Source organism: Adiantum capillus-veneris, chromosome 5 (genome assembly GCF_014529385.1).
Source record: "Adiantum capillus-veneris isolate H3 chromosome 5, ASM1452938v2, whole genome shotgun sequence".
NCBI lineage: Eukaryota > Viridiplantae > Streptophyta > Polypodiopsida > Polypodiales > Pteridaceae > Adiantum > Adiantum capillus-veneris.
Window position 1 is genome coordinate 104,269,675 of NC_140935.1, and position 22,186 is coordinate 104,291,860.

Sequence of the window (22,186 nt, forward strand, 5' to 3'; positions counted from 1 at the left end):
AACTTTTTTCAACCTCATCCAAAGGCAAGTGGAAGAACCCACATGCCTATACCATCAACACTTCCATTTCTTATCAAAGAGACTACCATGGTACGCCACCCCAAACCACGGGGTTGCGAGCACCTTCACTCAAATGTTGAAGTCGACAACCGGGCAGCCAATTGATCATGCACAATATGTGCTGACAACACTGAAAGGCACAAAGAAAGAAGGTAAAATCACCTATCTGGGCGCCCCTGAAGTGCTGACAAGAATAGCATATTATGCTATTGGCATGTCCTACAATTTTTCATCAGCCTCAGATCAGAACACATGGATTGTATCTGCGCAACCTTCTCCAAGAACCACACGTTCATCAAAGAGAGTATATAAGTCAGACAAAGAATTTTTTTGAAACTCTCATGAAGCTCATAGCAGTGAGAGATCAAACAATGAGGAGAGAAGGGCCAGCATTGAACAAATGAAGAAGAAAGTTGTAGATGCATGCCAAGAAGAACCTCAACAAAAGAAGGCCAGGTTTGAAAGAGAAAAACAAACTTATGAAAGGAGCTGCCAAGCTGCAGGTGAGGACTCAAAAAGATGGGCTCCAAGAGAGATAAGGGGACCTAGAACCAAAAACCCAACAAGGAAAGAAGCAGAGGACCCCACACACTTTCTTGAAGGCATGTATGCGAAAAAAGAAATCCCTAAAGTTGAAAGAATCTCAAGAAGCTGAGAGGAAAGCAAGGGAAGATGCAGCAGAGCAACAGAGACAAACCGAGGCTACAAAACAAAGTGAGACGCATCACGACCAGGGGGAGATGTCTTGGAATATCACCTCACCCACTACGGAGCAAGAAGACCACCTAATGCCAAGCCCACGCCCTTCACCAACATCAAAACCCAATGAGGGCGAGGAAGCCAAAGAAAAAGAGCCTGAACACCGAGAACAGGTAACAACAAGTTTTGAACAACCAAAAGCAACAAGACAAACTAAGGCAAACCCTTCTACAACCAACCAACCAAAAACAACAGAGGCATCCGCAAAACCTCAAGCAATAAAAGCAGCTGAGGCAACTGAAACACCTCAAGGAGAAGTAGAACCCCCGCCGCAACCATAAGCAGCCACCACAACACCACCAAAAGTGCCACACACTAAAACGGTTGAAACCTCTAGACAGAATCAGGTAGAGCTTGAAGATTGGGAAACAAACAATGAAGTCATCATACAGGTTAATGGTTATGCCAAGCAGATGCAGGTGATGATTGAAAATTTGCAAAACAACAGCACTTAGCCATAGTACTACGGCTAGAGACCTTGAGCTTTTCATCAATTCTTTACAGGGAGAGTTGTATGACAGGATGAACATAATTTCATATCTACAGAGACATATCCATATTAGGCAAAATTTGGACTCACAAAGGGGCCCTTTAAGGAGTTTGACTTTACCTCTCTCTACCAAAACGGGCGCATGGATAAATTTTTGCAAATAAACTCCAAAGTTGGCGGAGGTTTGACAGTTAGAATGTCCTCTTCAAGCTCTATTTACTGATAGATAGCACGCCATGAGATTCCTCATATTTTAGAAGATTCTTCCTTTGATTTACTTAGATTCCGACAGAGTGGTCACACCATAGGTGAACTTAGATTCCGATAGAGTGGTCACACCATAGGTGAATAAAAAAAAGAACCTTCTAAAATATGAGGAAACTCATGGCGTGCTATATATCAGTAGATAGAGCTTGCAGACGACATTCTGACTGTCAAACCTCCGCCAACTTTGGAGTTTATTTGCAAAAATTTATCCATGCACCCATGTTGGTAGAGAGAGATAAAGTCAAACTCCTTAAAGGGTCCCTTTGTGAGTCCAAATTTTTCATAATGAGAGTTGAAAGATGAATTAGAACAACACTAGCTGGCCAAAGAGAAGCAACAAAAATAAATGGAGGAGCTGGGAGAGCTTTGAGCCAAGTTATCTGATGCCTGCAAGACCAAAAATCAGCAGCTGACAAAAGAAAAAAATGAACTCCTAACCACTACTCTATCAGTACAAAAGATCCAAGTGCAGCGCGATGTAGCAAATGCTTCTCTGCAATACTCTGAGCAAAGGATCAATGATCAGGCAGCCTTTTTGAGATAGATAAGAGAAAATCCTGTTGTCACCTCGATCAAAGGTATAGATGAAGTCTATAAGACTTTGCAAAAGAGAAACAAGGATCTCGAGTTAGAGATGAAGCTAGAGCAATCACAATGATGAGACCTTGCACTAATGTGGGACCAAAGAGAAGAGCAGCTGCTCAAAGAAATAGCCGAATTAAAAAGAGTTAATCAGTTGGTTGCTGAGAGAGGGACAGTCAGAACATCAAGGAGAAGCTGGTACCTCTGAGCAACCAACTGTTGACATACCATCAGTCTCTTTTACTAAGATTGAAACACAGCGATAGAAGGACTAGAAGGAGAAGCGGATTTTCAAGTACCACTGAGTGATGATGAGAAAGTGTCCATGGTCTAGCTTTCTAGAGCTGAGAAAGATGCACTCAAAGAGAAAATTTCCCAGGAGACAGATGCAAAATGGAAAGCAGCGATGGATTGGGAGTTGAGAATTCTCCACTCAGTCAATGTAAATCAACTCACTCGCAACCAAATCAATGCATAGTGGCATCAACAATCATTGCCATACCCTTTGATTAAAGTAGAGCTACCACATGTAAAAGATTATACAAAGATATACAGGCAGAAGGCTCAGAGGATATCCACCCCAAGTGGAGAAAGATCTGGTTGAACAAGAATCCAAGATATCTAATTCTGTTCACAAGAGCACGTACAACCCTTCAGAAGGACCCAACATTCTATCATGTACCAAGGGTAAGGACCTGGCACGTATATGAAGCACTAAGAGAGAAGAGGCCGACATGGCTAAACTACCCACGATTGCTAGCTCTAGAGCAGGGAATACCAACAGAGGAATACATGGTGAAAACCCTAACCGATGCCATGACTTTCTCCAAGAGCCTCCCTGACCTATCATGCGCCATGTTATATAAGATTTGCAGAATGCTGCTCACATTAATTCAACCTTTTCATGAGCTAGATCAAGCAAGAGCGCCATGGATGTCTTTCCTCGAAGGCAATAAGGGTCTCTCTTATGACTTGAGTAGCCAGCCTTCCAAAGACGTCCTTTACAGCTTTTATGCCCGATGCATATTTTTTCTCTCTAGCAATATGTTGGCGTTTGAGGAAGCATTCTATACAGGTTTCTTCACTTGAGGAACGAAGATATTTGGGTCAGTGATTAGTAACCTTACATCCAGATTTGTTGTCAATTCAGCCATTGAGCTTAAAAACAAAGTCACCATGCAATTCTTGCAGGTTCCGGACAAAGAGAGAAGACTCAGATATGAGAAATAACTCCATGCGATTAAAGAACACCTTGCTAGCCGTCTACCCAAAGACTACTGCAGTCCATGAAGCTCTGTCAAGGGACGACACAGTCAAGGAGGGGGGGAATATTAGTAGCAAGCTAACTCGGATAACATTTTTTGAAGCTTTTATTATAAAAACACTTAGTATTTTGATGAATCGAGAATATTGTAACTCCTACTTTCAAGATAAAGATTGTAATTGATGAGCCAGGGCTACAAGCTTCCAGATTGTATCAACCTGTCTTTAGTTAAAACTCTCAGATTATTAATTTTAACCACAAAAACCTTGGCTAAGGTATAAAAGTTAATTTTTGATAAGTTTTGGATAATAGAAACACGGTGTGAGCTAAAGACACTAACTTGTCTCCTTCTTGTGCTTCCTACTCCCTTCCCAATTGTCACATTGCAGTGCCGTCTGATGCCTTGCAACTGTAGGTAAGAGATCTACGCATTGACGTAAGCATACGTAAGCATTTCATGGTATTCCGTAGCTTTTGGCATCGTCGACTCGCAACCTAATTTCATCATAAGTAGGAATTTAAGCTTCAAAATCATAAACTAAGTATAGGTAGGGTTTTGGGGCACCATTGCTAAGCATTTAGATGCATTCTGGGTCAAAAACGACTAGGTCAAAAACTCAGTGTTGTTAATAATCATGATTTTTGCAGTTGGCCTAAAGTGAGATTTGAGACCAAAAGCATGTGTGCTTAGGTTTTATAAACATGTCCTAAAAGTTTTGTAACTTTTGGATGTTGTTTGATGCTATAACGGTTTTGATTTGCTTGCCCATGAGCGACTAGCTTTTGGTGATTTATGTCATAAAAGTGTAGCTTGAGTTAGATGCGAGTTGTTTGTTGTTTTCCAAGAGATTGACAACCTCTTGTAGCCTCTATGCACTAGTTGAGTCAGTATCTGTTGGGGTTCTTCAACACAAACAGAACTAAAGTGTTGACAACATGTCACACACTAAAGACAGAGTAAAAACAACGGCAAATACATTCAACTCATCAGCATTTCATCATTCATCAACTTCCGACACAGCAGACTGCAGAACAAGCATGAAGCATAGAACAAGAGACTACACAGTTGATTCATCTTGGTCCACAGATAACTTCCATTTCAACCCAAAAATTACATTCTCGCGTGAACCAGCATGACCTTTAAATAGGAACTTCTAGTAGTTATAGCAGTTACATCCGATTGACCAAAATTCGACTAAGTGTTGATTGATCAAAATCTGACTTATCAAATTCAGACTGACTAAGTGTTGATTGACTAAGACATAAGTACAGTAATGGTCTAGTACAGAGTCAACACCTGGCACAGCCCGGTGGTGGATTTCCTTAAAATCCGACTTGGATTCACAATCCCTTGATCTGCATATTCTCCACCACCAACATTACTCTCTACACTGGTTCATCTTCATTCTGAGCCTCCACATCTGGCTCAGCCATACCCTGCTCTTCAACTACTGACTCAGGTGCCACTATGCCAACAGGTACAGTTTCCACTGCTTCAAGCACTTCAACCTGCTGTTCAACCTGCTTATTCATCTTTGCATCATCCTTGAATTATTGACCTTTCTCAATCTGTTCCTCCAACTGAACATCAGCCATATCCCCTTGCAATTCTTTCATCTTTAAATCCTGAGCTAATTTGAACCACATGTCTCTGTCCTTTTTGACATCCTCTAACTCCTGTCGTATTTGACCCTCATGCTCACTTACAAATCCCTGCTTCATTCTCTCATATGGATGCTTTATTGCTACAGCAATTCTTTTCTTCATAGACTTCCACACTTCATGAACTGCTTGCAACAGCTGTTCTTTCAAGACAGAAATTTCTCCCTCTGACATAAGCACTGCATTGACATCCACATCCTCACCTTTTACTTTCTTCTCCAATTCCTGCAAAGGAATCAATCTCTGATGTAACATTTGAACCTGAACCTGCAACTCAGCATTAGTCTTTGACAAATGCTCCATTTCCTCATTCAATCTGGCATCTAACTTCGTTGTCAAATCTCTGAACAGTCCCAAAGACATTTTTATTTTTGAAAATTCTGCATGATGCTTTTTCACCATATCCTCTAACTCCTTCTGATGTACTTCCTAAATCTGTGCCAACTGCAAAGTCATAGCTTCCAACTCCATGTCCTTCTGCTTTACTTGCACTTTACCTACTGCTGAATCTGCAACCTGTTTCAGTTGCTCCTCCATTTGTACCTGCTGACCCAGCACAAATTCTTGCACCAACTTAAGCATCCTTATAGCACTGCTAGCATCTTCACATCTGCCTTCAGTTTTAAAAGATGTACTTGGAGTAGCAAATTCAAAATCTAAAGCTTTAACAACACCCTGCTCACTAGCACTCACCTTTCTCTTCTTGGACAAAGTAAATGTTTTGCCCAACCTTACTGGTGTTTGAACATCTGCAGGGAATTTTTGTGAGAAAACAGATAACTCACCAAAGTCTTGGAAGAAATTCTGGCTATCCACAGCTTCTCTAGCCTCCTCCTCTGTGTAACCAGCCTCCATCAAATCTTGAAACTGCTTTCTCTTTGCTGGTTCTCCATCAAAAATCTTGTCCAATTCATCAACCTGCTCTTTACTTTTGTTCTTCTGAAGTTCCGACGTAGCAGCAGTAAAAGAGATATTTGGCACCAGTGGTTCTCCTGCTTTCACCATCCCAGCATACTTGAATAATGCAGCTAGGAATGGAGCCAATCTACTATTGCACTGACGCTTCCTCCTATTTGGAGTAAACACTTCTGCATGAATTTTTTCATGGACCCAATGTGCCCAACTGAAACAACCTCCCTGCTCAGCAAAGGCCAATGGAGCATAATTCTCTTTTGACATATAGTCAAATTTAGCCAGAAAACACACCCTCTCAAGATACCACTTTAATTGTTCCCTACGGCCATACTCCACATTTTTGAGCATGTAATACAACCTTGATCCTTCTCTAGACCCAAACTCCTTCTTTAAACAATCATCTGAACACTTACGTGGAACAACTACTGTTGTGAATGGTAACTTGAAAACTGCAGCAATCACCTATGGGCACAACACAATCTTATCAGATATTGCTCCTCTGGTCTTCCTCAGCAACTCTGCCTGTGACTTTGCATAAAAATTTCCTTTCCATTCTTTCCATGGCAACATTGCATACTCATAAAGCCCCAACTGACTGAGCCACTTCTCATTCTTCTCTGTATTAGCTTCCATCTCAATCTTGAGATCTGTGTACAGATCCATCAAACTCTACAGCATTTTATTTGCCGACAAAGGTGGCGGTTCTTCCTCTGAGAACTCTTCTTCTTCCTCCTCGCTTACATCCACCCTCAAGTTAATTCCCTTTCTCCTCAGCCTTGTTGCGACAGGCTCTGCCGACTCAGTTTCAGACTCGGGTCTCATGGCTGCCTACAGGCTTTGCTTTAGGGGCCATAGTGCTTGATGAAGGAGTAGATGAAGAAGGCGATTGCAAGAAGTAATCAGCAGCTAAGTACTTGCACGGCGAAGAGACTAACATTTCATGCAAATGACGCTGCATTCATCTGCTGAATGACCTCTTTGACAGCTCCCACGCCCCAATAATTACCTCTAGTGGCGAATAATCTCCCCGCAAACCCAAATATTGTTGATCATTAAACCATTTACTTCCAGGTTTAAAAATTCCGATCCAGTAAATGCCGATGGACCAGATTCCGACCAACCAACATCCGATGAACCACACTAGATGACTGCATACTGAATTATGTTTATGTGAATTGAATCTCCACTCATCAGAACCTTGCCAAGCACTCCTCCTGCCTTCCTTCATGACTTGTTCTCTATTGAAACCCTTATGAACATCACTTCTAATACCATAGTCACCTGATAGCAATGCTTGCTGACTTTGAAAATTTGTTAATTCAACTACCTCACACAAAGCAGCTTCTACCACTTTTGGTGTCAACCAGTCAAGGTGAGGTGGTTTACCTTGAAATTTCTTTAACCTGAATCCATTAACTGGTTTGTCCACTCTGGTTCCAAACACATCAGCAACTATAAATGTGCCTTGGCCTAAATCTTCAACAATCTGATAAGGACCCTTAACCTCAAAGTCAATTTCCCTGGGAATGGACCAAGCCTAGAATTATACAACATCACCCAATCTCCCACTTTAAACAGTTTGAACTTGACATTCATAGCTACCCAGGCTTGTCTTCTCCTCTGGATAATCTCAGTGATGTAAGAACTCACCAGCCTGTCCTCTTCTAGCTACATCAAATACTTACTTCTATGCTTTACTAACAATGCAGGAGACATTTTCTCATCAGAAATTCTCAAGCTAGGTACCACAAATTCCATAGGTACTACAGCTTCCAACCCATAGACCAACCTGAATGGTGTCATCTCTGTGCTGACTTTGAAAGCAGTTCTGAATGACCACAGAGCTGAATCCAACTTCAGGTCCCAATCCTTATGATCATCCTGCACAATCTTTTTCAGAATTTTAACCAAAATTTTGTTGCTACTCTCTGCCTGTCCATTGGCCTGGGGATGATATGGGTAGACTTCTTGTGTAATATCATATGAGGTTTAGTCAGCTCATGTATGACCTCATTCAAAAAATGTATCCCCCTATTACTCACCAACTCAACTGGACACCCAAATCTTGTCATAAATGTTATGATACAAAACTTTGCCACACTGGCTGCTTTGTTATCCTTCAGTGCCACAGCTTCCACCCACTTACTACAATAATCTGTAGCAACCAAAATGTACCTGTTCCCCCTAGAGCTAGTGGGCTTCATTGGTCCTACAAAGTCCATACCCCATTTTTGAAAAGGTTCTAGGGGTAGAATAGGATGATCTCACATCCTGTCCCTATTGTCTGGTTGACCAAGCTTCTGACACACCACACATCTTTTGGCATACTCATGTGCATCTTTCAACAAAGTAGGCCGCCACAAACCTGCCTGCAAAAGTTTCTTTCCTGTAATGTATCCTGAAAAATGTCCACCAACTTGTCCATAATGAGCTTCCTGTAGAACTGCTGACTGTTCAAATTCTAGAACACACCTTCTTATCAGTTGATCAATACCCTTCTTGTATAATTCTCCTGCAATCACAAAAAATGGTCTACTTTTCAATGCAAATTTCTTCCTTTGATCAGGTGAAAACCCTCCTGGCATAACCCCATCAGTTAGGTACACCAACATCTGATCATCCCAAGAATCTCGAACGTCCTGCTGAACTGAAAATAAACATGCATCAGGTAAATGATCATCCACACCTGTTGGAGATTCCCCTATTTCCAGTCTGCTCAAATAATCTGCCACAACATGGTCTTTCCCAAGAGTATGAATAATCACAAACTCAAATTCCTGCAAAAGCAACATCCACCTTGCTAATCTCCCTATAAGCATAGGCTTCTTAACCAAGTACAACAAAGCTTGGTGATCAACATGAAACATCACCCTGTTACTGAGTAAGTAATGCCTGAGCTAGTGTCAACATCCTACTTGCATAATACAATGGTCTATACCATCCCCTGACCTTTTCCTGCATCAACACAGCTCCAATTGCAATATCCGATGCATCAACAAAAACATGAGAAGGCAATGTCCAATCAGGAGGCTGCACTATTGGTGCTACTGATAGAATTTTCTTTAACATTTGAAAGGCTGTCTCCTGTGGTTCATCCCATTTAAAGGCAACATCTTTCTTTGTAAGATGAGTCAAAGGTGCACATATATTAGCCAAATATCTAATATGCCTTGAGTGCCACTTCACCTGGCCCACAAACCTACTGAGCTCCTTCACATTTTGAGGTGATTTGGCTTCTTGAATTGCTTCAATCTTTTTGGCATCAATGGCCATCCCATCAGCAGATACTACGTGTCCCAATAAAATACCACTCCGGACTGCAAGTACACTTTTATATGGATTCAAGGTGAAACAATCTGCATCTTTCCAAACATAACTTCAAGTGAATCAAATGCTGATCCTTCTTTCCAAATACTGAAAAGTCATCTACAAAAACCCTCATAAAATCTTGAAGATAAGGTTCAAATGTCTTATGAGCCACAAAGTTGAAGGAAGGTGGACCATTCTTCAAACCAAAATTCATCACTGTATACGAAAATGCTCCCCACTCAGTGATGAAGGCTGTCTTGTGTTGGTCTTCTAGAGCTACCTTAATCTGATTATAACCTGAAAAGCCATCAAGGAAGCTATACATCTCATGTCCAGCTATTGCATCCAACACAGCATCACAAAATGGCATAGGGAATGGATCATTAATAGTTGCAGCATTTAACTTCCTATAATCCACACACACCCTCAACTTCCCATTCTTCTTTGGCACAACAATAATTGGTGACAACCATGACACTTCATTAACTGACTTGATGAATCCAACTGCTAATAACTTATCTATTTCTTGCTTTACTTGCTTTGCAAAATTGGGGTTCATTCTGTATCTCTGTTGTATAATTGGTTTAGCATCCTCTCTGAGATTAATGTGATGTTGATGTAGTTCAGGATCAATGCCCTTTACCTGTGAATAATCCCAAGCAAATACATCTTTATACTCCTGCAATAGCTGAATCAAACCTTTCAAAAATTCCCCTTCAGCATGGATGCTAATTCTGACCATCCTGGGATCTTCTTCAGTTCCCAAATTAAACTCTCTGACTTCATCCTCTTTTACTCTGCTAGAGGTACCAAACCTTTTATCATAGATTTTTTTTGCCATTACCCTTGCTTCCTTCTCCTCTTGATCAATCTGCTCTTTCTGAGGCACCTCAGAATTCCGATCCATCATCTGCAACACTTCTGATCTAGCAATCTCTTGGCCTGGAACTATTTCTACTTCTTCCTCACTTTGATCTTCAACCTTCTATATTATCCCTTCTACATCAACCTCAAAGAGAGGCACAATAGTGGGATTAGCTCTCAAAAATTCCTCCTCTTCATCATCTTCCACTGCATCTGCCAAGTTTATGGTCTGAGCACATAATGGTTTAGTCTTTGGAGGGATTTTTTTTCTTCCCTGCATTGATATGGTTACTGACTGCTTCCCCTTTTTCATCATGACAACATTTTCTCCCCAATCCTGCTTAACTCTAGCTTGTCTAAACTAGGGTCTTCCCAATAGCATCTTGTAGGAAGAATCTGAATCCTTCATTCTAAGTACCACAAAGTTCACAAAGAAAACCATACCTGCAATTTCAATTGCTTACTTCTTGAGAATGCCTAAAGGCTGGACTCTCCTCTGGTCTGCCATCTTCACTTGAAATGGTGCTGGAGCTAATGTTCCTCCTAACTTCAATCTTCTGTAAACCTCCTCAGGAAGTATATTCACCCCTGATCCTCCATCCAAAAGCACCTCTTGAAATAGAATGCCTTGAAACATTACTGCCACCACAGGTACTACAAAATCCACATCTGCTGGATCAATCTGCTGCAGCATTACTTCGGGATTTTGGTTTGCCAACACTTGGTCTTGCTGACCCTGAAGCTTCTTCAACAATTTCTCTTTAAGGGCTGGAACTATACATAATAATTGATCTAATGACAATTGCAAGGGAGAGTTCACCAGCACCTGTTAAGGCGGTTACGCCGCTAGCGGAAGCTAAATAGCGACAACTCAACCAACAACAGAATTTGTCAGACGAGGATGGAGCTTGACCCGCAAGCGCATGGAAACAACTAGGTGGGTGTCAAATCACCTACTCGACCTTCTAATGACAATCACTACTAAGGAAATCAAATCTAAGTTCTAAAATACGCAAGTGAATGAAATCCATACTACGAACGAATGCTATACAAAACAGGATCTAGAATCATTGAATCGATCTCAAACTCAAGGGGAAGTCTATACACTAGGTAAGAACAACACCCTAAAGACTTGAACTCCAAACTCAACCTATAACCACTCCGTGCGGTAAACGCGTATGAAGACAGGCCGAAATATACAGGTGACCGAAACTTGACCCCGATGGTACTAATGTGTAGCTCTACTCGTTGTGGTTCTATAGATATGTTGCACGCTCAATTCCGACACACGAGTTGGAAGAAAACTCACACTGAAGCTCGTAGGAACTTACCACACATAGAAGCCGATAGCGCGCACTCTTGGTATCTGTGCGTATCTCTCGCCGTTGCTAACACAATGGCGGTGTCGCTTCTCCAATGGCGGCTCCGTAGCTCGCGTAGCAAGTAGATAAGACTCTCTCTCTCTCTCTCTCTCTCTCTCTCTCTCTCTCTCTCTCTCTCTCTCTCTCTCTCTCTCTCTCTCTCTCTCTCTCTCTCTCTCTCTCTCTCTCTCTCTCTAAGACATAGTCACGGCGCTCAAAAACTCACTTTGATTAATAATCTGCCTCCTTAGGTTACAAAAACTTTGGCTTATATACCTCAACCTTGGAGGTGAGAACATCTCTAACTAATTACATCAGCAAGTCAAATTACTTTGGGATTACAAGCTGGAAACTCAATTGAGTCCCGTTACTTAATGAATGGCTCAAATAAAAATTAATGTCGGAAAGACATTTATTACAATCAATGGTTACAAAATGATGAGTGTGAGCAAAAATGTGGGTGTGATCCTCTGCTGGCTCAACACTCCCCCCCCTCCGCGTTCATGTCGTCCCTGACATGACTTTTATGCTTGGTCAATAAAGTCCTGTCGTCTTGAGCATCTACAAATGTGATTCGTATCGTAGGTTGCCGATGGTCAAGGTTGGGCCGAATATTTTGCTTTCGTGGGTGAAAAAGCCGGTGTAGAAAGCTTCTTCGAATGTTTGCATGTGGAAGCTAGGCAAAAACATAATCCTTTGGTATAGGAGGTGTAACACTTTTGGAGAAGGCTGCAATGAAAGATCGTACATCACATCAGACACCGTGTCGGCCGTCGATAGTAGACTCGAGGTCGTGGCTTTATCTGGCGCGAACACTTCAATGCAAGCTAAGAGAGTCCTGCATATTTTCTTGAGCATCTGACATGAAAGGCCAGGAGAGCCAGTAAATCGCTTGATGGTGTCCGTTAGGGTTTTCACCATGTAGGCTTTACCTATTCTCTCTCCTGCCTTTGGTCCTGGCATCCTGGGATAATTAAGCCAATTTGGCTTCTTTTCTGCAATCCTGCCATGCTCTTTCGAGTTTCTGACTCTTGGCACCGGGCAGAAGGTTTCATCCTCCCGGATCTCCTTTGGTGCCTCCACCAAGTAGATGAGGTAGGCTGGGTATTTGTTCAGCCAACCTTTCCTCCATCTAGGTTGTGAATCTACTATCTTCTTTGATTGTTCCTCCTTTGTGATGTCGCCTTCGTAAAGAGCGACATACTGCTCCCCTTCTAGTCTCTTTTTCTTCTTTAGCACTTCAAATTTCATCAAAGGGAAAGGCAGGCTGGGTTGCATCCACTGTTCATGGAGCACTTTTGTGTCTAGTCCCTGAAGTCTAATGGAGATTAGGAGTCTCCTCTCCCATTCCATTTCCGCCTTGGCACTCTCCTCTGCTGACTTTTCTATTTGGTCATGGAGCCTTTGTTCTTCTTCTTCAGAGATTCTTGAAGTCGAGGCCACCTCTTGAGCTGGGGCTGGATCTTCAATTGTGGTTGCCTCTCTAGTTTCTGGTAGCTCTATGGCTACTCCACCTGATTCTTCTTGTGGTGTCTCTGTCTCTCTTCTTTGTTGCTCTTGTAGATCTTGGAGTTGTTTGCGGAGGGCCTCATTCTCTGTCCGTAGTGTTTGATTTTCTAATGTGATCCTCTCCTCTGCGGCCAATGATCCCTCCGCAATGTGCAACCTTTGCACTTTCTCTAATATTAGCTCTCTTTGTAAGCTTCGGACCTGGTCTTCCAAAACTGGTACGATAGCTCCCTCTTGTTCGGTTCCTGCTCTGCTAGCTCTAGGGGTAGACCTGAGTCTAGTGATTGTTCTTTCTTGGAGCTCGACTCTTTCCCTTAGCTCAATGAGCTCATCCTTAGCCGCCTCCAACTCATCCTCTATCCGCTCCCTTGCTTCCTGTGCACTTGTTACTTCTCTTGAAGCCTCGGCTAGTTGGAGTATCAAGCTGTCTCTCTCGTTTTCCATGTCATGGAGTGATGCTTTATGACTTTCAGATCCAGTCATAGCATTCTCTAAATTTCTCTGCAACTCCGCTTCCCTTTGTTTGGCTGCCTCAATCTCTACTTCCTTTGCCTTGGACCTTTCTTTTATCTTGCTGAGCAGTTCATGTACCATGTGCATGTCTTTTTCATCATCATCTGTCAACTCTAAAGCTCTTTCCGCCACCACCTCCACTGGCTTTGGCTCTTCTAGTATTTTTGGTTCGTCCAATTTCTCTTCACTTTCTTTTTACTCTTTGTCTTTTTCTCCGTCCCTCTCCGTTCATCTTGTTTTTGTAGGGTGATCCCATAAACTGCCTCAAGGGCATCTTCTTCGGTGTATCCTATCTCTACCAGATCCTCATAATCATTTCTCTTTTGCTGAACTGGATCTATCTTCTTTTCTTTGGTCTCGGCTTTTGGCTTTTCCAAAACATCTGTGTCCACCTCTACTGTGGTCTCTTCCACAATTTTTTCCGTCTTCTTCGGGCTTGGTACATCAGTCATAGAGGGATGTTTGTCCTCAGCTTCCTTGGCTTTCCCTTTGTCAGCTTGCCCATCTTTCTCTTGAGGCTTAGTAGACCCATCTACTTTCCTTTTCCCCTTGTCGTCTTTTTTCAGCTCAGCTTTTAATTGCTATACCTCCTCTTCAGTGTATGGATCGACAGGTTGCTGCTCCAAAATAGCCTCTGACTCCTCATAAGCTTTAATATATTGATCGTATTGATCAATATGTGGCCTGGCCGAGCTAGTTCCGACTTTAGTGGGGTCTGGCACCCACTTTTCTTCAAAGTCACCCTTTAGAGCTCTTTCCGCTCTAAACTGCTCCACGAATCTTTCCATTCTTGCCACTTTCTGACTTTTGGTTTGCTTGGGAGAAACCTTCTTCTTTACTTTCTTCTTAAGTGGCTCGTCCACATCCTCTTCAGGTTCTGAAACTACTTCTAGTTTCCGGCGTGCTCTTGTGGATGCCCTCTTGGATACTTCGGGCTGTTCTTCCTCCTCGTCGGCTTCTCTAAGCCACTCATTCTGGGAGGGAGCCTTTGGCCGCTGATCTCTAGCTCCAATAGCTATTCTTGTCAGAATTTCCGCTCCTCCTATGTATTTTGGCTTCTCGTTGTGCATGGCAATTACTTGCTCGTGGATGTGTTGAGCGTAATTCACCTCTTTTGGCATATTGCTCTTTAATGCCCATGTGATGGTGGTCGCAATGGCATGGGGTGGTGTCGTATACTTTTGCGGTCTTTTACTGCAAACATGAAGAAATTGGTTGTATAGTCGGCAAAGGGTTGCCGCTCTTGGGTCCTTCATATCTCCATAGGTCGCATTCTGTTTCTTGGGCCCATAGACCTCTATGGCCTCCCTTCTTTCCCTGACCGAGCTCCCTTTGTTGTGCAGCTTCAATGCGTCAGCAAATAGCTGTGGAGTGATCTGGACTTCTACCTTCTCTCCATCCATGGCTATCAATGTGGCTTTTCCATCCTTCTGAATGGATGTTGCCAACTCGTACACTCTTCTTGTATCCACACTTGATGGTCCCGAGGAGAAGAAAATGTGCAAGTCTACCCTTTCCAGGTACCTGCTGATGTCTTCTGACCTGCTATAATCTACCAATGCCTGTGGGATCATCGGTACATCCACCGCTTGCCCTTGAGGATCTCTGAAAGTCCCCTAGTAGATCTTTATTCCCTCTTTCTCCAATATTGCTTCCTCCACCCAAGTTTTGGTTGGCTTGAGGGTTTCTGCTAGAATGTCAAATGGTTCTACTTCTGCAATAGCATCTTTGATTGTCGGTCTTTTTCTCTTCGTTGCCGATGACTTGGTGGAATCCATGGATCCTATAACTCCAATTTCAGAAGTTAGCGTCTTTTTAGTACTGAAAGCCGAAATGAAGCTTTTAACTATCCAAATGACTTGAAAATTGAAACATGAGCTATTCAGGGTAAGGATGCAAGGTAGGTGAAAAAATATGCAAAATGGGCTCAAAATCATGCTGGAGACATCATACGCGTATGATGTCTTTTGTGTCAAAATGACTTCATATTGGTTGTGCTTGTAGCTGATAGTGTATACATGATTATCATATGCTTGGATTTGAGTTTGGATCCCATTTGGTCAAGTTTTGGCCAATTTAGTCCAGTTCCGGCTCTTGGCAAAATTTTGAAAGGGAATTGGATTTTATGATCCAAATTGGATAAAACTTGGTGGTTCACTTTCAAATGGCATGTAGATCACTTCTGTTTGGTGGTTGAAGCCCTGAGGTGTCAAAATCACATAGTGAGACATCATACGCGTATGATGTCTTTCAGTGTATTTTTGGACCAAATTTCTCTATAAGCTTGGATTTGGCTTTAGATAGGCTTATTCAGTGGATTTATGAAGTTTGGATAGATTTTGGGCTAAAATGGCTCTGGAGACATCATACGCGTATGATGTCTTTTTCATCAATTTTGCATGGGATTGGTTCTGTGGATTCCCCATGTACTAGTGAAGGACTGTTCCTACTCAAATCTTGGTTTGGACTTGAGTATGTTGGATTTGGGCCAAAAATAGGCTTTAGGTAAAGGATTTTCCCTCAATTGGGCTAATGGGGTGATCCTCTTGACCAAATGGTTACAATTTTCATATGTAGCATGTATTAGATATATATAATGGATGTATGATGACAAATGAGTAGTTTTGTGGCTCTGTAAGTGCAAATAGACATCATACGTGTATGATGTCTTTTGTGTCAAAATGGTGCTTTTTGGTTCCAGATAGCTTGTAGATGTGTTTAACAACAATCCTACAAAGTTTCAATGAGTTTAAAGTTATTTTGACAAAATTAGGACCAAAAACCAATTTTATGGCCTACTTTGCGTCTTTTTGGTTTTCCTTGGGTTTTCTAACTCCAATTCTCATGATACTTGGTTCATAGGATGTGATTAACATGTGGAATGAGTCTATGCACTCAAATGTTGAAATGGATGTGAAATTCATGCTGTGAGACATCATACGCGTATGATGTCTTTTCTTGAAATGTTGGTCTTTTTGTGCAAAGAATGCTTTGTGCTAGTGCCCTAAGCCCTGCTAACTAGTTTTCAACTTAAAAAGTCATCAGTTTAGCTAAAAAGCCCCCTTATAGGCATTTCAGTCTCCGAAGTCGTCTTTTTGCCTTGGAGTTGAATTTCTTCAACTTTTCTTCTCGAGAGTTGCATTTCCAGCTCATTGGATATGTTGTGAAGCCATCTATTTGGTTGAACTTGACTTTGGCTCCCCATTCTCCATCTTTCTTCCTTTGGTTGCCCGAAAGCGTCTTTTTCACCATCGGTAAGTGAATCAGCTTTCTTTTGGGTTTTGCTTGCAAACATAAGTCATCGATAGTTACTTGAAGCTGCTTGTGAAGTTTCATTTCATTCGGTCGTCAATTTCAGCCGTTATGCCAAAATGACGCTTTGTGTGTCCGCAGCCAAATCGGTTGTTCCGACCTACTTTTTGTGATTCAAACTTGGAGATATTCTATGGTTGCATTGTCCTTGATGTGGTTGAACTTCCTGTGAAGTTTCGTGTTGTTTCGACAACTTTTTCCTGTTTGCCTCTTGCAGGCTCTTTTGACCTAGGGTTTTTCCAGTCGTTCTTTCTCGAGCTTTGAGGGTTAGAAACCCATCTTCTATACTAGGGTAACCCACCTATAAGTTCTTGCAAGGTTTGGTTAGGTGGTTGTGCCACTACCTAGCATTCTACCTCATTCCCCGTCTGCTCTTGTTTCTTGGTTTTGGTCAGTTTTCGCGACAAAAGTTAATGATAAGCATCAAAAGCTTATGGTAACGAGTCTACCTCTCATGTCTGGTGTCCTCTGAGCTCTCGTGGAAGTCGTAGAAGGTCATAGAAGATCTGTGCTCCTGTGGCTCTCTGCTCTTCTCCAAGAAGGTAATAGTGTGAATGAGCTTGAAAGTGATGTGAAAAATACTTAACTTCGGACTTCCCGGTTCACTTGCCACAAAATTTGTCATGTGATCCTATCTCGTTGTGAGATGCGCTTTAGGATCTGAAATTTCCCAAATCGGACTCCGTTTGACCTGTTTTCTTAGAATTCCGTCCACTTGCCAAAATTCTGCCGTTTCGGACTTTCCACAACTTTTTCAGAATTGTACCCAATTTTTACCATGGGTTTCCCTTGTCATTAGGACCATCACCGTCTATTCTTTTCTTTTTTTTGATCTCATTTCACCTGCTTTTTTTTATTTTTCTTTTACTTTTATTAAGAAAATCATAAAAAATAAAGGAAAATAGCAAATTGAAGCCAAAAAATTCCAAACATACACAATAAATAGCTGGTAACCCTATGTATATGAATATACACATATTTGTGATTTCTGGACTTGGATTACCATTTTTTAGCTCCAAAAACACTCTTAATTAGTGATATTTACACGTCTAGAGACCCAAATTCATCATTTGATCTCTTCTTGTTGCAAAACAAGGTATATAAGGGCATAAATATTATCAATATCCGCAATCAAATATAAAAATTGCAAAATCATGTAAGACACTGCCCTTGTAATATAATTTTTTGTTTTTCTTTGTTTTTGTCGCTTGTAGCTGCTTTGTAGCTCCTGTATACCTGTATACCTCCCCCCCTCCTAGTCTGAGTCCTCCCGGACGACTATGAAGTGTCTGTGGGCAAAGCATTGTAGTTGTTTGGGTCATAAGTTCCCAATGCAATTGTAGAGCGATGATACAACAGTCTTTCCAATAAAGCTGCTCTTTGTTTGATTGAAGGATTGGTGGTCGGGTTTTGGGTTGGTTTTGGCACTTCGGTAGTAGAATCAATAGATGGATTCTTCTTTACCTTGTTGTTCTTTTTCACAATCCAAATCTGCTTCCGTTTCGCTTGTGCTTGCCACAAACTCTTTGCGACCCAAACCTGCTTTGTTCTTTGTGTTGATTTCCTCCCCTTGAAATACCTAGGAGTTTCCGTGGATTTTACTGAATGGAGTTCCTGTTTACAAATCCTTGGGATCCAAATTTTCTTGCTATAGCTTTGTGCCGTCATGAACTTCTTTGGAATCCAGATCTGTTTCACTGTCGTTGATTGTCTGGAATCACTCTGTTGTCTGGTATTGAAGACTCTGTTTTCCACCTTTGTGTTCTCTGGCATAACCTTTTTTGGTCTCCATACCAACTTTGACTCCGTTTTTTCCCAAGGTTGAGCTGTTGTATTATTGCTTGTCTTCCTTATCCAATGTTGAGAGTTCCTCGTCGAAGAGCAATCCAATTGTATAGAAACTTTTGGTTGCCATTGCTTCTTCTTTTTCTCTGGTTGTTGTTTACCTTTGTTCGTAGATTCTTCCTTTGGAGTTGGCACTGCTCCTTTGGTGAACTTAACTGATTGACTTTCACCTTCGTATTTGATAAGCAGTGATTTAGAACTCCAGTCAATCATTGCATTGTATTGCTTCGGCCATGGTTGTCCTAGCAATAATGGATGTTGTGTAGCTTGGTCTTCAACCACGTAAAACATATGAGGATACACATACTGGTTAATCTGTATATGTAAAACTGTACATCCGACAGTTTTGATTGAATTCTCAAAGTAACTCTTTAACTCTTGCTTGGCAGTTTGTAATTTAGTGGCATTTGTCAATTGTCTATACAAATTGAGTGAAAGTAGGTTAGTTTGAGCTCCTGAATCCAATAGTGCTCTGGCTTTGATTTGGTTGGTTCCTACTTTGCATTCAATGATGGGTTCTTCTTTGTCATTATCCATTTCTGTTATAATGACTGCGTTTATTCGTATTGCTCCTTCATTGCGTTGTTTTTGACGCAGTAGTCTTCTTTTCTCCATTCTTTCCTTCGCCTCGGCTTGCGCTTCCTCCACAATCTTTTTCTTTTTCTGGACACGCAGCTTTTCTTGATGTATTTTGAGAAGCATGTCTTGGGTTAGCGGAAAAAGATACTTTTTCACTCTGCATCCACTAATCCAATTGGGCATTTCTTCTCCGTCTAATGTAGCAAGCTTGACGGCTCCACTTGTTGATAGATCTTTAATCACCAGAGGTCCCATCCCTCGCTTTTTAAGCTTCTTAGCATGCTGTTTCAGAGTGTAAACTAGGACATAGTCCCCAACCTTAAACTCTTTAGTCCGCACATGCTTATCAAAAAATTCCTTTTGTCGCCTTTTTTGAGTGTAGATAGAAGCTACTACTTTTAGGCGAAGCTCGTCTAGCTTTTCCAGGTCATTTATTCTATCAGAAAGCTCGTGCCCTGTCCACTCTAGATCCTTAGCCACCCTTAAGGTTGAAATCAAGAATTCTATTGGTAAGATAGCATTTAGCCCAAAAACCATGTTATATGGGGTCGTTCCTATTGATGTTTTATATGCTACCCTATATGCCCATAATGTTGAACGCAACTTCTGGTCCCAGTCAATTCTCGACTCAGATACAATCTTCGTAAGGACCGTGCATATGGTTTTGTTTCTTGCTTCAGCTTGTCCGTTTGCTTGTGGATGATACGGGGCTGATTTCCTATGGATTACCATGAATTCATCTAGAAGGATCTCTATCACTTCATTTATAAAATGTGTGCCTTGACCACTCACAATTTCTATTGGCAATCCATATCGTACAAAGACGTATTAATATAGAAATTGTGTCGTGGTCCTGGCATCTGCTTTTTGAGTTGCCTTTGCTTCGACCCACTTTGTTAGATAGTCTGTAGCCACAACAATGTATTGTGCATGAGTCTTATATGCAGGAGGTGAAATGGGTCCGACATAATCAATCCCCCATTTTGCAAAAGCTCTTGCCCCCATCATTGGTCTAAGCGGCATATCATCTCTTTTAAGTGGTACTTTGGTCCACTGACAGTCATCACACCATTTAACGTATTCCTCAGCGTCCATATGTAATGTTGGCCACCATATTCCTGCGGCTAAGACAAGTTTTGTTGTCTTATCACCTGAGAAATGGCCTCCACCTACTCCTCCATGAGCTTGCTCCAGGATTATCACATACTCAGACTCTGATGCGCAAATCCTAAGCTGGTTGTCTTTACCTCTCTTATAGAGTTGATCTCCTATTAAAGCGTAATCTCTAGCTTCTGTCTCTACAGATTTCTGACGAGCTTTTCACGTTCCTTCTGGGAAAGTTCTATTTGTGAGATATTCAACAATATACTGACTCCATTCCGGAGCGATCATTATCTGATATAATGTCGAATACTCTACTGGCGGTTTTGATGAACATACAATACATACAGTGACATATTCATGTATGCTTTCTTTCATTCCTGGCCAATAGACTCCCAATTGTAACAAATTCCTATATGTGTTCCTTCTTGAACAATGAAATGCACATTCCTGAACATGTGCTTCGCGCAGATATATATTATATTCCTCAGGATTGATGCATAGTCGTAAAACATGATCATTTCCCAATTGATACAACCTTCCTGCAACCAATTGAAGATTCTTGGATTGCTGAATAGCAATATGTTTCTGGTTGTATTCTCTTCTATCAAACTCTCCTCCATAGGTTGATAGGCTAACGACATTTTGAGACCACTTCGGTATCATTTCTATGTTGAACAAGTACGCGTCTGGCATGTCGTCATCCACTCCTATAGGGTCTTCTCCATTCGTCAATCGCGAAAGATGATCAGCTCTAAGATATGTTTTTCCTTTCTTTACTACTACCGTGAAGTCGAATTCCAGTAAGATAATGAACCATCTCACTATTCTCCCGGTATTGCATGGTTTATTCACTAGGTAGAGCAAGGCTTGGTGATCCGTAAAAAACAAAAACTTGTTGGCTAGAAGATAATGCCAAAATTTCTTCATAGCATATATCATTCCTAATCCCTCTCGCTCTGTTGTGGTGTAATTATTCTCTACATTGTTGAGCTGTCGACTGGAGTAACAGATAGGAAAATCCATGTTTCCTTCTTCTGGCTGAGCCAGAATGCATCCTATTGCATATGCCGAAGCATCTATATGCACATGGAATATCTTCTCCCAATCTGGGGATTTCAAGACTGGAGCAGTAATGAGTGCCTCTTTCAATTTCTTGAATGATTCCTCACACTCCTCTGTCCATTCAAAGCTCACTATTAGCCTGTAAAGTGGTTGGCCTATTATAGCGTACATGTAAATGAATCGTCTATAATATCCGCAATGTCCCATACAGCTCTGTACTTGTTTCGCATTGGTTGGTCTAGGCATATCCACTATAACTTTTATCTTCTCTAAATCCGTGGATATTCTGTTTTGTGAGACAATATGTCCCAGAATTCTGCCCTATCGGACCATAAACACACATTTCTCAGGATTGAGACAAATGCGATATGTCCTACATTTCTCAAATACTTTTCTTAGGTGTTCTAGATGCTCATCTCTCAGAAGAGAATGTACACATAAGTCATCCATGTATATTTCTAGAAACAACCTTAAGTATTCTTTGAAAGCATGCGTCATCAGCCTCTGGAAGGTTGCGGGAGCATTGGTTAGACCAAAAGGCATAACCCGATAAACATAAATTCCCCACTCCGTTGCAAAAGCTGTTTTATGTTGATCTTCCAGTGCTATGGCTAGCTGGTTATATCCTGAAAAACCATCAAGAAAGGAGTATGTTGTTTTCCCTGATACACGCTCTAGAACATGATCAGTTATCGGCAGGGGATAATTGTCCCTGATTGTTGCAGCATT

General features: G+C 41.5%; 1 protein-coding gene across 1 annotated transcript; it reads right to left on the reverse strand.

Moving 5' to 3' along the window:
* Positions 1–6,957: 6,957 nt before the first annotated feature.
* Positions 6,958–10,215, reverse strand: LOC147457855 (uncharacterized). Its single transcript, XM_086513371.1, has 9 exons — positions 9,779–10,215; positions 9,372–9,625; positions 9,186–9,286; positions 8,949–9,083; positions 8,365–8,776; positions 8,042–8,208; positions 7,746–7,943; positions 7,650–7,667; positions 6,958–7,536 (listed from the first exon to the last, which is right to left on the reverse strand). The coding sequence occupies exons 1-9, from the start codon at positions 10,213–10,215 to the stop codon at positions 6,958–6,960; spliced, it is 2,301 nt and encodes a 766-aa protein (XP_086369497.1).
* Positions 10,216–22,186: the final 11,971 nt, after the last annotated feature.